The sequence below is a fragment of the Peromyscus leucopus genome, chromosome 1 (assembly GCF_004664715.2).
Source record: "Peromyscus leucopus breed LL Stock chromosome 1, UCI_PerLeu_2.1, whole genome shotgun sequence".
Lineage (NCBI taxonomy): Eukaryota > Metazoa > Chordata > Mammalia > Rodentia > Cricetidae > Peromyscus > Peromyscus leucopus.
The window spans coordinates 183809351-183825820 of record NC_051063.1 but is presented as its reverse complement, the minus strand read 5'-3'; the positions used below and the strand labels follow the sequence as shown (position 1 = coordinate 183825820).

The following is a 16470-nucleotide window of genomic DNA, read 5'->3' as shown; positions in this document are numbered from 1 at the left end:
CAGTGACTACAACAACTTCATAGGAACCAAAATACAAGAGTCAGGCTTTTTCTGCTCTTTGCCAAAGCGGAAATTATCCCTGCCTTTGAAGGACCAAGAAACCAATACTTGTATCAAAGCTGAAATAAATAAAACGAGGCCATTTGGACGAAGAAAGAAGGAAAGAAACAAACACAATTCCCTGACTTCTTAGATCTTACGGCCCACGGATGGAGACAAACCCAACAAATGATGAAAAAAAAGGCTATATAAAAATACAAAGCAGGAAGTGTGTATCACACTTTTCCTATTTTCTTCAGTTAACATTTCAACATCTTTGAAAACCTTTTTCATAAAAGATATCTGCTAGTCATCATCAACCCTGTCTTGACTCTACCTGGAAATCAAAGGCTTGGCCTCACCAAATCCCCCACTATTTGTAATGGAAATCCCAAACTTTGGTTATTTTTGCCTGTGTTTCTGACTCTAGGGATTTCCACCACCCTCACTTCTTGAGTTCTATTAATTTGTGTGTGTGTGTGTGTGTGTGTGAGAGAGAGAGAGAGAGAGAGAGAGAGAGAGAGAGAGAGAGAGAGAGAATCAAGGAAACAAGGTTTTTTTTCCTTCTTGTTTATTATAGGAGACTTTAAAGTACATGAATGAACAGGTTGAGATATTTAAGACAAAATCCAGAAGGACCCTGAGAATTGGAGCTTCTAACCCCACAGAATTGAAGTGTGTCACTCTCCCAGCACATGGTCTTTCTGAAAGCCTTGAAGGATTTTTTTTTTTTGCAGGGGGGTGGAGGAGGGAACTAAGGCTTCATTAGGTAGGCATGATTGATTCAGTCATCGGTTACTGTTAATCCTTTATCCCCCACTCCATGCCCCCCCACCCCATAGAGCTGTGAGTTATAGCTGTCATAGCACTTGATTGGTTCCTCTGGCAACTAGCTAGTTAGTTCCCTGTAGTTAGCTCCTCATTGTCACGTAAAGATCTTAGCTGATCACCTTGGGTGATCTCGCTGGGTGTAGTGGCTCATTCCTGTAGTATCAGCACTCGAGGAGCTGAGGCAGGAGAACTGCCACAAGTTCAAGGCCAGTTTTGGTTTCATAGTGAGTTCCAGGCCAGCCTAGGCTAGGATGATGATCCTGTTTCAAAACACTTTTAGCTCCAAGGAGCTGGAGATGCAAAAGTGAAGAAAAAGTAAATTTGTCAAACAAAACGTTTAATCACCTCATTTGCAGAAACTCATACATGATTGAAAAGGCCTTTTTATAAATAACAAAAGTCTATCTTTCCACTCCTTAAAATGTGGAAAGGATAGGTAATAGAAAGGTAAAGATGAATATATAGTACATAAGTAGACAAATATACATGAATTAATGATAGATGGGAAGACAGATGATGGATGAATAGCTAGGCAGACAGATGGACGGATGGACAGACAGAAACCTCTTCGTTGGTCTCACCATCTAGACATCTTCTCTGCTGCTTTCTGCACTTTTCCATGTTCCTAGAGAGAGGACGGGATGGTCTAATCCTAATCCTGAGGTAAGGGACAGGCATCTCAAACTCCTTGGGTGGTGGTTTCTACAGTGGGGGAGGGGATGCCGGAATCTAAAGGGCACACTCAAACCATGGTGTAGGGAAGGAAGCTGAATTTCTCTGAATCCAATGTCTATTGAAGTTGTAGAGGTAGCTCAGTGCTTAAGCGTGATAGTGATGAGCCCATGGATTGGATCAAGGGAATAAAAATATTAAAAACCAAACAAAACTGGGATGGCGCTCACCTACAAATCAGCCTCAGCTACATAGTGAGACCCTGGCTCAACAAAACAACGTCGAGTAAAATGTATTCTTATTTCTGTCCTGTAAAGCTGTCCACAAGGGATCAGAAGATATTAGAAGATATTAATCCAATCAGGGGTTGACACAAAAAGACATGAGTTTTTTAATAATCTTTTGGTAAAAGCACCAAGGTAGTGAGGGACGTTTCACAGTACCACAGTGCCACCTGCTGGTAAAAATGTTCAAATACACCTTGTTTGTTTCGGTTTTTTTGAGACGGCTTTCTGTGTAGCCCTGGCTATCCTGGAACTCACTCTTTAGACCGAGATTGGCTTAGGACTCAGAGATCTGCCTAGAGGCCTCTGATGGGATTAAAGGCATGCACTACCACACCAGACACCTATTTTTTTTTTTTAAAGAGGGGATATTGTTGCCCAAACTGGCCTGGAAGTTCTGGGGTTCAGTGATGCTCCCTCCTCAGTCTTCCAAATAACTCTGCTCCACATCACAGCCAACCTGTTTCCAACATGTGGGTTAGTTTGGGGCCTACCACTAAGATGTTGCTCTCATAAGCCAAACCTTTCTCCCATGCTTCCCCAGGCTGGACACACACATTCTGGGACCAGTTAGCCCAGACTCAATGCCTTGCAAAGCAGGGATTTCTTAATCCACTGATAACAGTGTGCTCATGTACTCAGTAGGCCTGGCTCCCAGACCAATTCTAATTTCACTGGAAGGGATGATGGAAAACATCCTTCTCAAGGACTCCTAAAAGGCCACCCACTCAATGGGATTTTGATTCCCAGAGGTCTCCCTAAGAGCCTCGGTCCAATTCACTGGTGAGAACTGACAGTCAGCGGCAGTTCAATGGTGTAAATGGTGGCAGGGGTCCAGACCCAGCGCAGTTCTCAAGCTGGGTTGCAGGGAGGGAGGCTGCACCATCTAGGTACCTACTGGTAGATCTCTAGCCTGGAGAGAATCTTGTGGCTGTATCTACCCCACCACCACCCCCCACAACCACCCCACCACCACCACAACCACCCCACCCCCACCACCCAAAAAACATGGACAAGGTACTCATCACAAATTTTTAAAGCATCAGAAATTCAGATGCAACCTGGGTATTCAGCAACAGAGAAATGGAGAGACAACCATTTTCTTTTTTTAAGATTGATTTTATTATTATTATACAGTGTTTTGCCTCTATGTCTGCCTGCAGGCCAGAAGAGGGCACCAGATCTCATTACAGATGGTTGTGAGCCACCATATGGTTGCTGGGCATTGAACTCAGGACCTCTGGAAGAGCAGCTAGTGCTCTTAACCACTGATCCATCCCTCCAGCCCCCAACCATGGCGGATTTTCACAACGTCGGCGGATTTCCACAATGTCAGCTGATATGTGAACATACAAAAACCTTTGTTTGAAAAATCATGAAGACACAAGTCAGAAAATACTGCAGAATGTGATTGCCTTGTTGAGGTTTTAAAAAATTAGGTATGTCTTTTGGGATTGTGGTACTGTGGCAAAATAGCAAGGAAGAGCCTAAGAATGTGAGACGACGTCACACACTGGCTACTCAAGGTACATAGGGTGTGCTGCCTGGGCTAGATTTTCTTTTTGTTCTTTTCTGTTTTGTTTTTGTTTTTTAAGTCAAGGTTTCATTGTGTAGCCTTGGCTGTCCTAAAACTCACTCTGTAGACCAGGCTGGCCTCAAACTCAGAGATTCTCCCTACCTTGGTCTCTGGAGTGCTGGAATTAAAGGTGTGTGCCACCCAGCAGAGAGATTGTATTTCAACTGGACCCAAGCTAGAATCATCTGAAGAATCTCAACTGGGGGATAGCCTCCATCAAAGTGGTTGGTGGGAAAGTATATGTATGAGGCATTATGTTTTTCAAGACAGGGTTTCTCTGTGTAGTTTTGGTGCCTGTCCTGGATCTTGCTCTGTAGACCAGGCTGGCCTCGAACTCACAGAGATCCACCTGACTCTGCCTCCTGAGTGCTGGGATTAAAGGCATGTGCCACCTCCACCCGGCAGGCATAATGTTTTGTTAATGACTGACGTGGGAGGGCTAGGTCTGGCACTAGGTTGGGGCATCTCTTGGAGGATGCAGCTATTTGTTCCTTCTCATTGAGTGCCATCAAAGGCCCTTCATCCTGAAGGATGGCTTCTTGTTGCAAATCAGTTTGATAGGATAGCATTTCTTTCATTAAAACATGAAGTTCTTTTCCAGAAGCCCCCAGAAGAGCCCAACAGCCAACACAGAGACACACTTGCCACTCTTGAGATGCACAGGAGGCTGGAAAATTCGAATCTGCTATCTTCAGATTTTGTTTGGTTTGTTTTTTGAGATAGGTTTCTCTGTGTAACCCTGGATGTCCTGGAACTAGCTCTGTAAACCAGACTGCCCTCTGCCACCATGCCCAGCCTATCTTCAGATTCTAAAGCAAGAAGCAGATGCTAACAATAACTGGGTAAGCAGTTAAAATCTACCAGTGACACAAGACCAAAGGATGGCCCAAAACCAATCTAGACATGTAGAAACTAAGAAACCCTGTCCAAAATCAAGACTGTTCCTGAAATAGGAAGAAGTAACTGAGAGTAATGTAAGAATCAGACACAGGGCAGTGTGGGATATTCCTTTGCCATGTGTGAATATATGTCACTGTGAGTAGGTTAATAAGGAAGCTGATTGACCTATAGCCAGAGAGGTAGAGGTTAGGTGGCGCTGGCAGACCAAAAGAGAGCATGAAGAAGAGGAGTCTCAGCATCTCAAGAGATGCTCAGGAGATGAACTTGCCATACCGAGACAAGGTACCAAGCCATGTGGCAGAGCATAGAAGAAATATGGGTTAATTTAAGAGTTAGATAGTAACAAGCCTGAGCTAATGGCCAATCATTTGCAATTAATAATGTCTCAGTGTGGTTATTGAGAGCAGCTGCCAGGACAGAAAAATCCACCTACAGGGCAAGAAGACCTTTTCCTACAGATTCCACATCTTCTGGTCTAGAAGTCATGAAAATATATTGTCTACACAGAGTGAACGGTTTCAACTAGAAATAGAGCCAAATACTGTGCCACAGGCCTTATAATTCCAGTACTAGTGAGACCGAGGCAAGAGGCTGCCCCCAAATTGAAGAGCAACCAGGGCTACACAGCAGTACTTTGCTCAGGCCCCAATTATAAAACTAAATTTAGAAACAAGTCCTTGGGCTGCAAAAGGATGTAAAACTACTTTTTTTGTTCATTTTATCTGTTGACTGGGTGCTTGGTAGTTTAATTTGTGTGTGTGTGTGTGAATATATAGCCCAAACTGGCCTTGAACTTGAGGCAATCCTCCTGCCTTAGCTCCCCAAGACCTGGATTATAAGCATGTACCACCATGCATGGCTGTTTTATAGTTCTGAATCGTTCACTTAGCGTGTTTGAGTACTCACTCAGATTTCCATATAGAAGCATGTATTCAAAACCTGTAAACCATTCCTCTGGGATTAAAAAAAATGTGTGTTTTGAATTATGAAAGGGGCCAGTGAGATTGCTCAGTGGATAAGCCTGGTAATCTACGCTCAACTTCTGGAACCCACATAAATGAGTGACTCCACAAAGTTGCCCTCTGATCTCTATATACACACGTGTGTACACACACACATACACACAGAAATCTTTATAAAATTCTTTTACTTCCTCTGGAGATAGCTCTTGGGGGTGGGTTGCTGTTTTATGACAGGGTCTCACTGTGCAGCCAACTGGCTGGAACGCACAGAGATCTACCAGCCTCTGCCTCCCAAGTGCTAGGATTCAAGTGTGTTACCACACCCTGGATGTAGCTTTATTTCTTACCTTTCTTGGCACGTAAAATTATCGATTTGTTCTTTTTATTGCCACACATGGTGTCTACAGGATTTATCTCCTGGTTGACCCAGGAGTAATTTGGCTTCCCTGCGACTAAAGCTGGGCATGGTGGCACATACTTTTAATATCCAGCACTCAGAAGCGGAGGCAGGCAGATCAGGAGTTCCAGGCCAGCCTGGTCTACATAGCAAATTCTGGGCCAGCCGAGCCTAAATTAGAGACTGTATCTCAAAAACAAAACAAAACAAACAAAAAAGACACATAAAAATCCCATGACTAGATTCTGTGGAGTGTTGGGAGACAAAACTATTTCCAACCTTTCCCTGTTAATTGATTTAGAAAACTCTAAATTGAGGCATCTTATTAGCAGTACACTGAGCTCTCCTTTCTCCAAGATGCACCGGCCGTAATCGCCCTACGCTAATGGGCTCCTTGTATTATTTCCATTCCTGTGGTTGCTTGCCAGCACAAAACTCCCTGATGATTAATAGCGGGTAAGGGCCGAGGACGGCTTTTCTACATTTATTATGTTCACACGCGTTCCTCTATTGCGCCGTCTGGGAGGCTGAACGGTAGCTGGATCGTGACGTACGCTCCTGCCACATCCCTTGTAGGCTTTTCCTTGGAACAGCTCACCTGATGTTGACTCAGTTGTGAGCAATGGCTGGAGCTTTCCCACATTCCTTGAACTCGTATGGCTTCTCATGGGTATGGATTTTATGATGGACCGTGAGATGTGAGACCCGCTTGAAGGCCCTACTGCACACCGTACACTGGTAGGGTTTCTCCCCGGTGTGAATTCTCTGATGTTGCTTAAGCTGCGAGTTCACTCGAAAGGTCTTGCCACATGCCTTGCACTCATAAGGTTTCTCTCCAGTATGAATTCGCCGATGTCGGATAAGAGTGGATCCTTGGTTAAAAGCCTTCCCACAGTCTTACATTCGAAGAGTTTCTTGCCAGTGTGAACAGTCTGATGCTGAATCAGCTGAGACCTATGACTAAAGGTCTTCCCACACTCCTTACACACGTAGGGCTTTTCACCGGTATGAATCCTGTGATGGACTTTAAGATGCGAGATCCGATTGAAGGCCTTGCCACAGTCCTTACATTGATAGGGTTTCTCCCCGGTATGGATTCGCTGGTGCTCAATGAGCTGTGAGCTCCGACTGAAGGCTTTAGCACAGTCTTTACATTCGTAAGGTTTCTCACCTGAATGAACCCTCTGGTGTTGTATGAAATTTGAGCCAGAATTGAAGGCCTTCCCACATTCTTTACATTCATAAGGCTTCTTGCCAGAATGGATATTCTCATGCTGGGTTAGTCGTGAACCGTATTTAAAGGCCTGCCCACACTCCCTACATTTGTAGGGCTTCTCACTAGTAGGAATTCCTTGATTGATTCGAATTCCTTGTGCCACAAGTCTTTTTTGCGTTTATTATATCGGCAGGACTTTCTCTGGGAAAAAGTAAAGAGGTGCTTGCTGCTTTAAAGCGGGCATTTCCTCATGACTGATTAACATGGGACTGGCATTTCTCTCTGGATTTCCTGGTCCTCTGTCAAACAGGCCTTCGTCTTCCCCATCATCCTGGAAGCTCGAGCTCTCAAGACCACAGCTTGCAAGCCTCCCATTATCCCCCACCGTGGCGACTCCATTTCATTAACGTGTGGCTTTGCAGACAGTATTTTGGCACCGTATCCAGGTTCCAATGCTGAAAACGGAAGTGAAACGGAAAATGGTCATTTTTCTTTTTCCAGGAGAAGAACCTACGGTGGAAGCTGGCAGGTTCTCGGGGGATCACCAGTGAGAGACACACGCCTCTGCTCACGCCTCCTCCATGCCACCGCTCAGCATTCTCGTCAGGGTTCCCAACTTGGCGGTGTCTGTCTCACACAAGCGTCCCACGAGGACAGCTGGAAAGGCAGGAGCCTTTATACATGCGACTGTTTGGGGGAAGATTTCTTTCCAATGTCTAGCCAAGCAATCATGGGGGGAGGCGGGCATGAAGAGTCATTTCTGTGTTTGTGGGTGATCTGGCCGAGCAAAACACAGCTAAGATTGCCCTTGGAACCACCCTGATGTTTATTAGATTCTAACTTGTATTGGGGGCCCAGCACCTATAATTAATTACCTGTTCATGGTTTTATTCACTATGACTAATGACCTTTCTTTGTTTTTTTCTTTTCTTTTGTTGTTGTGGTTTTGGTTTTGGTTTTTTTTTGAGACAGGGTTCCTTTGTGTAGCCCTGGAACTCGCTCTGTAGACCAGGCTGGCCTCGAACTCACAGCGATCTGTCTGCCTCTGCCTCCCAAGTGCTGGGATTAAAGGCGTGCGCCACCACTGCCCAGCCACTAATGACCTTTCTAATAAATCCTTGCCAGACTTTTAAAAAGTACTGGAAGCTCCGACACCTATACACTCTTGACTATGGCTAAGCAATCCGAAATCAGGCAAACAGAGAGGTGGAAGAGGCAACATTAGAAATGAGGAGCGGGAGGAAAGCAGTGTTGCGATGCTTCTAAAACATCAGTGTAGCTCTGAGCCATGTTTAGAAACACACTAGCAGATTCCACAAAAACAGAAATATAATCAAGAGTGACTTCTGCCAATGGCCAGCTTCCCGGTAGGGCTTCAGGGGTTGTGCAGGAACAGGGAACAGGTACAAGAACCCGTCCTCTTGATTTGGTGGGGGTAACACAGGCGTACAAACCTGCCAGCATTCATCAGTACTGCACGTAAGGGGTGTACATTTTATCCGGTGTAAATTATACTCTGCAAAACTCATGCGGATTCTGCGGGATGCACCGTGGAGGGATCAGGTGATGGTTGCCAATGTGAATGTCCTTAATATTGCTGAACTGTATGCTTAAAGAATGGTTTAGATGGTAGCTTCTGTTATGTGTATTTTATCATACCTTTAAAAAGAAGTGATGGGAAGGGTGTGTGACTGGATCCTTGACCTACCTGAGTACTTAAGGGCATGTGTGGGAGAAAAAAACTAAACCAAAGGGCACGCTGACACACTTGCCTACCAGGACATGGTAACAACACAGCAGCTATCCTTTGGTACATCCGGTCACCACCTTCTCCTGTGGTTTCCTCTAAGCTGAACCCTAAGTAACCACCATGGCCACTGCCAACTCTGGAACTTTGCCATTATTTAAAAGGAATGTTGGAAAAAGAATGACCTTGTGTCTCGTTTCGAGCTCAGTTTACTGGGGGATGAGACCCTTCTACAACATCATGTCTTGCTCTTATCCAGATTATAAGCAAAAAACTGCATGGGGGTTGGGGGGCAGGCAAGATAGCGCAGTGGGTAAGTACACCTGCCACGAAAGCCTGACGACCCGAGTTCAATCCCAGACCCAGAAGTCAGATGCCCTGGCTCACATCTGTAATGCCAGCACTCCTACAGTTAGATGAGAGGCAAAAACAAGAGAATCAGCTGGAAGCTCCTGGAACTATCCTGGATTCGAAGCCTGGCCAAAATGAGAAACTTCTTCTCAAAATGAGAAGCCTCAGGAAGGTGAGAGATCTGCTCCCAAAAGTTGTCTCCAAATGCGTGTACTGACATTCCACACACACACACACACACATAAGGAAAATACTTCTTAAAGGCTCCGTGGTGTACTTCATCCAATCCTACCTGGCCCGTGAAGTGGCCAGCTACACTGTAACCACAGCAACCGACCTCACTGAGTTAAAGACTCATTTATATGATGGCGCAAGGAACCATGGCCAAAGTGACGACTGCTTCTGCGTACATTCATAAAGCTCGTGAAGCAGATGGCCCCAGAGGACCACACAGACCCTGCGTCACATCAGTTTCACTTTATTTATTTTTTTATTTATTTATTTATTTATTTATTTATTTATTTATTTATTTATTATTTTTGGTTTTTCGAGACAGGGTTTCTCTGTGTAGCTTTGCACCTTTCCTGGAACTCGCTTTTGAGACCAGGCTGGCCGCGAACTCATGGAGATCCACCTGCCTCTGCCTCCCGAATGCTGGAATTAAAGACGTGGGCCACCACCTCCCGCTCAGTTTCACTTTATTGTGAACGACTGAGAGAAAGCTACAGAGGTATACAAAAAGGTCACAAACTAGAAAAGCAATAGGTGTCTGCTGGGCCTGACCACATGGAGAGACAGACTCCAAATACTCGGGTGCCCACTTACATGCTGACCCACTCAGAGGCTAGAACAGCTGGTTATCGTGTTACAAAGGACGGCGGCCAGGAGTGCAGCCTGATGTACAGAAGACTGTGCGAACAGCCGAGGACATCAAACACGGACACAGTTGCAGGAAACTACGGTGACTTTGAGTGCTTGCTCTCTTCCGGCCGTGTGGGGAAAAACACTTTGGCTACCTCTATAGAAATGCCTCTGAGAGCACTCCTTTCTCCAAGATGCCGTTCTCTCTCCCGGATCCACCTAGCATGACTGGGGTTACTCCAGGGGCACGTTTTCACTCTTCTAAGTAAGGCCTTCCGTAATGCCATACTATATAAAACTATCTGAAGAGCGTTCTACTGGTGATTTCTGCTTAACTCTTAACGCCACAATATGGCAATAATACGGAAGTCTCCTGGGTTTCTAGTCCCAGCACTCACCTGAACGCAGGCCTCCTGCTGTGCCCCTCTCCTCTAGCCAAGGCTCCCTTCCTTGCTCTAGGATGGCTATCACATCGGGTTTGGATATGGTAAGACCTGAAGAAGAGGAAAGAAAAACTACACACCATATGGTCAGACTGAGAGGCCTTGGAATTCAGATCCAGGGCTCTGTCACTGAGCAGGGAGAGAGTTGCAGAAAGGACGAAAAGAAAACCTAACAGTCGGAGGACCCGACTTCAAGCAATTGGCTGCTGCCTTTTGTATACTCCGGAGTGGGCGGTCGTGGAACTGAAAGGTACCAATAGCTGACAAGGCAGGGGCATGCCCAGGACGACCCAGACTAACGGACCAGACCACTTTACCCAGTGAGACCAGATGGCCGTAGTTTTCCAGCATCACCTCTCTGTACAAGTCCTTCTGAGCAGGCTGGAGGCACTCCCATTCTTCGTGGGAGAAAGTTATGGCCACATCCCTGAACAGTTCTGAACCCTGAAACAAGAGGGTGAACGGCGCGTGACTATTTCATTCAAGGGGGTGTTTCCCAGTGGGGTGAGAGGAGCTGGAGGAGGTCTCTGTAGAAACGGGTGGTTCTGGTGAACAAAGCAGCTGGGGTTGGTTGTCAACAACAAAAAAATGAGCACAAGGAAGACACAGTCTTAAAATATTTTCATACACTCCATTTTGCTGCAGACCACCACTCCCATGTATAGGTCTGGGATGAAAATTAAAGGTTAAATGGAGTTTTCATAAATTCTCAGTTCAGGTTAGAAATATCGTTTCTATTTTGTGACAAAGATACTTGATGAACTTTTCCCTAAAGATTTTAAGAAAATCTTTTAAAAAACCATAGCCACCATGGTACCACACGCCTGTAATACCAGCACTCCAGAAGCAGAAACAGGTGAATTACTGTGAGTCTGAGGCCACAGTCTGATCTACAAACTGAGTTCCAGGCCAGCTAGTGAGACACAGTAAGACCCTGTCTCGGAAGAAAAACCTGTGTATCTCAGAGGGAGGAGCTTCATCTTAGTCAAGAGTTTGTTGCCAAGCTCAGTTCACCATGACATCAGAACACAGCACAAGCACCTTCTTCATGAGACAATGAATGAAGACTACTTTCATTGACTGTACAACTTCCTAAATGAAAAGAATAAAACATCCTCCTATTTTGGAACCGAAGTACGGATCGAATCTCTAAAGCTCTTCCAAGCTCTGAGAACCCACCCATCAACCCACCAGGCTGAGAATCTCATTTGCTATTCCCATGAGCCTCAGCTCTGTATTTCTCTTGTGCTTAAGCCGAAGAAGATAATGGAGAAAGACCCAAAGGTTTGGTGTAACCTCGAATCAGATCATACTCTGGCATCTAATCTCTGGATTCCCAACTAGGTCTCCACCACACCCAAATGTCAATCACTTCCACAGGCTGAAAGGGTGCCGAATGCCACTTGTTTCCCTGTGCGACCGCTCTCTCTTCTTTCAAATCTTAGCTCCTACAAGGATGCTCCCATCTCATGCAGGCAGGGAAATGGAGGTCTGCTCAGAAAATTTCACTACAGAATGAATCTACAGCACTCCAGAATGACATGTGTCAGAGAAGATGGAGCAATAAGAAAGGGCTTAGCTTGGGCCTGGTGGTGGTGGTACACTTTTAACCCCAGCACTCAGGAGGCAGAGGCAGGTGGATCTCTGTGAATTCGAGGCCAGACTGGTCCAGAGAGTGACTTCCAAGACAGCCGGGGCTACACAAAGAAATCCTGTCTCAAAAAACCAAAACATAGCCCAGCCTATCATCCCACCATCTCGTTTACTCCCTAAAACAGACCTCAGGGGACCAGATTAACTGGTGGGATCTGGGTGGGAAGTTTCAGGATAACAAATATTTACATGATTTTAAAAACTCACGAGAGGCATGACTTCCGGGAGTTCAAGGGCTGATGGGTCTTCCTCTTGGGGAAGGACAGAGTCCTTAGATGTCAGAGCTGAGGGAGGAAAGAGTAAACACGAAGGTCTAAGCCTGCCTGGAAGCTCCCTGAACGCCAGGGTCATGTTTGCACCTGTTTCTGACCGCCCGTTAACTTATAGAGAGCTAGGATAAACCGATACCCAACACCAGCAGCCTACTTTAACTGCTGCTGAGACGGCACAGCATGAGTGGTCCTTTCTCCCCCACTTTCCTCAAATTCTGCAGGTGGTGCAAAACTCAGGGGTCCTCAGACCTGTCCCAGTGATGGAGACCCATACATTACTCAAAGGACAGGAAAGCTCTCCTCACCCAGGGAGTGAGTAAGGAGAACTTGCATAATGTACGTAGTCCTAGACCTGAAATGAAGCATTCACAGGACTCAGCCATTTAATCTCCCACACAGCAAATGGAACCACTCTGAAGTCACCCTGGCTATTTCTCCAACTTCCAAATTCATAAAGAACTCCACAGCTCAAACTGGGCCTACCTGGTGTCAAGAATTGGACAATTAGATGGGCGGCGCCAGGACTCCATCATCAGAACATAAACATATCCTTCCAGAGACACAGCAGTCATGTCTGTTGAAGAAAAATGCACCAAATTAGTACATAAATAGGTTAAGACTGCAAGTAGGTAAGTGTGGAATTGATTTTAGCATAGCCACAATAATAGAATATGACACCAATAATCAAACTTGAGTTTGAGGGGGTAAGAAATGGCTCAGTGGTTAAGAGCACTTGCTGCTCCTGCAGAGAGGACTTGGTTCAGTTTCCAGCACCCACATCAGGCAATTTGCAACTGCCTGTAACTCCAGCTCCAAGAGATCCCACATCCTCTTCTGGACTCCTCAAGCAACCGCACTCACAATCACAAACCCACTCACACACAATCTTTAAAAACAAAATGACGGGCTGGAGAGATGGCTCAGAGGTTAAGAGCACTGACTGCTCTTCCAGAGGTCCTGAGTTCAATTCCTAGCAACCACATGGTGGCTCACAACCATCTATAACAAGATCTGGTGCCCTCTTCTGGCCTGCAGTCATACATGCTTTATACATAGTAAATAAATAATCTTTAAAAAAAAATGATATTGAGGGCTGGGCATAGTGACACACACCTTTAATCCCAGCACTCAGGAGGAAGAGGCAAGTGTATCTCTGTGAGTTCCAGGCTACATAGACTTTCCCTCTCAAAAAAAAATTTTTTTTAAAAGAAATTAAAAGCATCAGTTATTTGCTGGCAGACTTTTCTTTCCTGGCCGCCATTCCCAAGTTATCACACAGAGGATTATATTAATTACAAATGCTTGGCAAATAGCTCAGGTTTGTTACTACCTCTTACGTTTAAATTAACCCATATTTCTTATCTATGTTTTTCCATGTGGCTTGTACCTTTTCTCAGTACGGCATGCCCATCTTGTTTCTATTTGCTGGCGAATACCCAGCTCTGCCCTTCTTCCTCCCAGCAATCTCATTTTAGCTCTCCCGCCTAAATTTATTCTGTTCAGCTATGGCCAGTTCAGTCACCTTCTTTATTAAAACAATCACAGTGACATATATTCACACAGTATAAAAGATTATTCCACAGTTATTGCCGAGCGATGGCACACACCTTTAATCCCAGCTCTCAGGAGGCAGAGGCAGGAAGATCTCTGAGTTTGAGACCAGCATGGTCTACAAAGCTAGTTCCAGGATGAGCTACACAGAGAAAACCTATCTCAAAAAACAAAACAAAAACAAACAAACCCAAAAAACAAAACCATCAGTTATTAAGAAGTTATTCACAACTAGATCATTTGCACAATTATAAGAACATTTGGCAAAAAGAAATCCAACCACTACTGGTACATGGGTTCAAAACAAGAAAACAAAGCATGGAAGAGAAAAACATCCTAGGTGGCTAATGAAATGGCTCACTGGGTAAAGGCACTTGCTGTAAAGTTTGATTCCCACAACCCACATGGTGGAAGGAGAGAACCCACTCCTACAAGCTGTCCTCTGACCTCCACTAGGGTGTTTAGGGCACACAATGGCCCCCACAAAAACCAACAAAAAAAAAATCCAAAGTTTTGTAGTGTTACCATTTAACCACTTCTTGAGTTCATTAAAGAAATGCTACCTTGTAAAGGATCATAAAGGAATACCTGTCACGTCACAGACATTTCTAGTTTGTAAGTGAAATAATTATGAAAGGTCCTTAGCGTGATGTAATGGGAAGTGCGCCCTTGTTACACTTTTATAAGCACCATTTCATCACCGGCACAACATCCTATCGTAGGGACAGCCCAGGACTCACTCAACACTGTCTTCACTGCTGGACAACGGACCTAAAACAAGATCATTTAGATGGCCCTAAGTGTTGCTTCTAAACCAGTGGCTCTATGGTTCTAAATGTTTTTGGGGTCCTGCAACATATATCATATAAACCAAGATCTCCCTTTAAAAGGCTATACTCACACTTGGGTTTGTCTTATTCTTTTCTAAATGTCTATTAAGTCCTGTGTTTAACCCTGTTTAAAAATGTAGGGGGCTGAACCCGGGCGGTGGTGGCGCCTCTGTGATTTCGAGGCCAGCCTGATCTACAGCGCAAGATCCAGGACAGGCGCCAAAACTACACAGAGAAACCCTGTCTCGAAAACAAAAACAAAAACAAAAACAATGTAGGTGCTGAGGAGGTGGCTCAGCGGGTTCAAAGAACTTGCTGCCCTTGGGGAGGACCCATGTTAGGGTTCCAGCACCCACATGGCAACTACCAACCTATAACTTCTGGTCTCTGTGGACACTGCATGCAAGCAACACACACACACACACACACACACACACACACACACACACACACACACACACACACACACACTACACCACACCACACACACACACACAAATAAGTAAATCCTTTTAAAAATTTTTACTGTAAATGTACTTTAATCAACTCAAGATCTGCTCTAATATGTAATAATATATATGTATAATAAAATACTTCGTCTCAGGATACACAAAGGCAAACGTAGTGTTAAACGCAAAACATCCTTAATTTCAGAAGGTGGAGGAACCTTCCCAAACTGCCCTAGGTCTACCAGGTTAGCTGAGAAATTGGGCACAAGAAGGGGGCACCAACTGAGCGCTAGCCGCGGGGGACGACGGGAAATGTAGTCCAAGACCGGGAAGCCTATGAAAAACGGTGGGTCCAGGCATCGCGATTAATCTGAAGGCTGAGACTCTTGGTCCGCGGCGCCTGCTCCCTTACTCACCGCGGAGCTTCCGGATAACTCCATTTGTTTCCTCCTTGGTCTGCCTGCCCACTGCCCACAGCCCGATTACCGCCTCAATACCAGCGGACTCGCTGCTCGATGCCGGAAGAAGGCGCAAGCGCAGAAGCGCCTCTGGCGCTAACGTCGCAGTCCTTTCTGGGAAATGTAGTCTCCAGGCTGCCAAGCGGCCTAAGCAGGTGTAAGGGGTTTTGTGAGCCTATGTGCTGAGATGTGGAAGGGTGTTCGAATCCCTAATCCCGTAGTCTTCTGCTGAAAGTCGCGCGTGATTCCTTCTCTGGCTATGAGTGCGTGGCCATGGCAGTGTATACAGTAACTCTTGGGACTAAGTGTGCTGTTTGATTTTAATCCTGTGTGAGTTGTTTGGTATGCAAACTGGGCACGGTTAACCGTGGATGCACACTTGTGAAAATGTGACTGAAAAGTTTTCCATTTATAGAAGATCTACAGCTAACATTTCAATTAATTGGGAAACAAAACAAAACCCTACTGTTGTACACCCAAGATTGAAGCAAGGTAATGTAGACACCACAAGATAAGAAATAAAAGTTTATTTTTGCAGATGATATATGATTAGCCATGGTGTATCTTCACAGGAATAGAGCATTGATTTTTTTGTTTGTTGGTTTGTTTTGGTTTTTGGTTTTTTTTTGTTTTTTTTTTTAGTGTGTGTGTGTGTGTGTGTGTGTGTGTGTGTGTGTGTGTAGGAGTGAATGCTGTCAGAAGAGGTTGTTGGTCCCTTGAACCTGGAGTTAGAGTGCCATATAAAGCTATGTTGTGGGATATTTGCTCACACCTTGGATTGGGGGCTGGAACCAATGACTAGTTGACAGGAATTAGTCATAGAGAGGACAGAGGAGACTTACAGAAAGGAGTAGAGAGGGACTGAGAGATCCAAGGTGTTTTTGTAGTTTTTTGTTTTGTTGTGTTATGTTTTTCTTTCTTTTTCTCTTTTTCTTTTCTTTTTTTCAGAGCTGAGGACTGAACCCAGGGCCTTGTGCT

The 16470-nt window shown here is 45.1% G+C and overlaps 2 protein-coding genes across 2 annotated transcripts; both read right to left on the bottom strand.

Moving 5' to 3' along the window:
* Positions 1-6270: 6270 nt before the first annotated feature.
* LOC119086645 (zinc finger protein 582-like) lies at positions 6271-7055 on the bottom strand (the record flags this gene model as incomplete). The annotated part of the gene is given in 2 exon segments (XM_037199152.1): positions 6271-6560; positions 6563-7055. Coding segments are annotated over 2 exon segments (783 nt in total), but the record flags the coding sequence as incomplete, so codon positions are not given.
* An 80-nt stretch (positions 7056-7135) lies between these two features.
* On the bottom strand, positions 7136-15570 carry LOC114685771 (zinc finger protein 582-like). The gene is made up of 6 exons (XM_028860394.2): positions 15451-15570; positions 12688-12778; positions 12140-12216; positions 10597-10723; positions 10235-10330; positions 7136-7332 (listed from the first exon to the last, which is right to left on the bottom strand). The coding sequence occupies exons 3-6, from the start codon at positions 12146-12148 to the stop codon at positions 7136-7138; spliced, it is 429 nt and encodes a 142-aa protein (XP_028716227.2). The 5' UTR covers positions 12149-12216; positions 12688-12778; positions 15451-15570.
* Between the last annotated feature and the right edge of the window lie 900 nt (positions 15571-16470).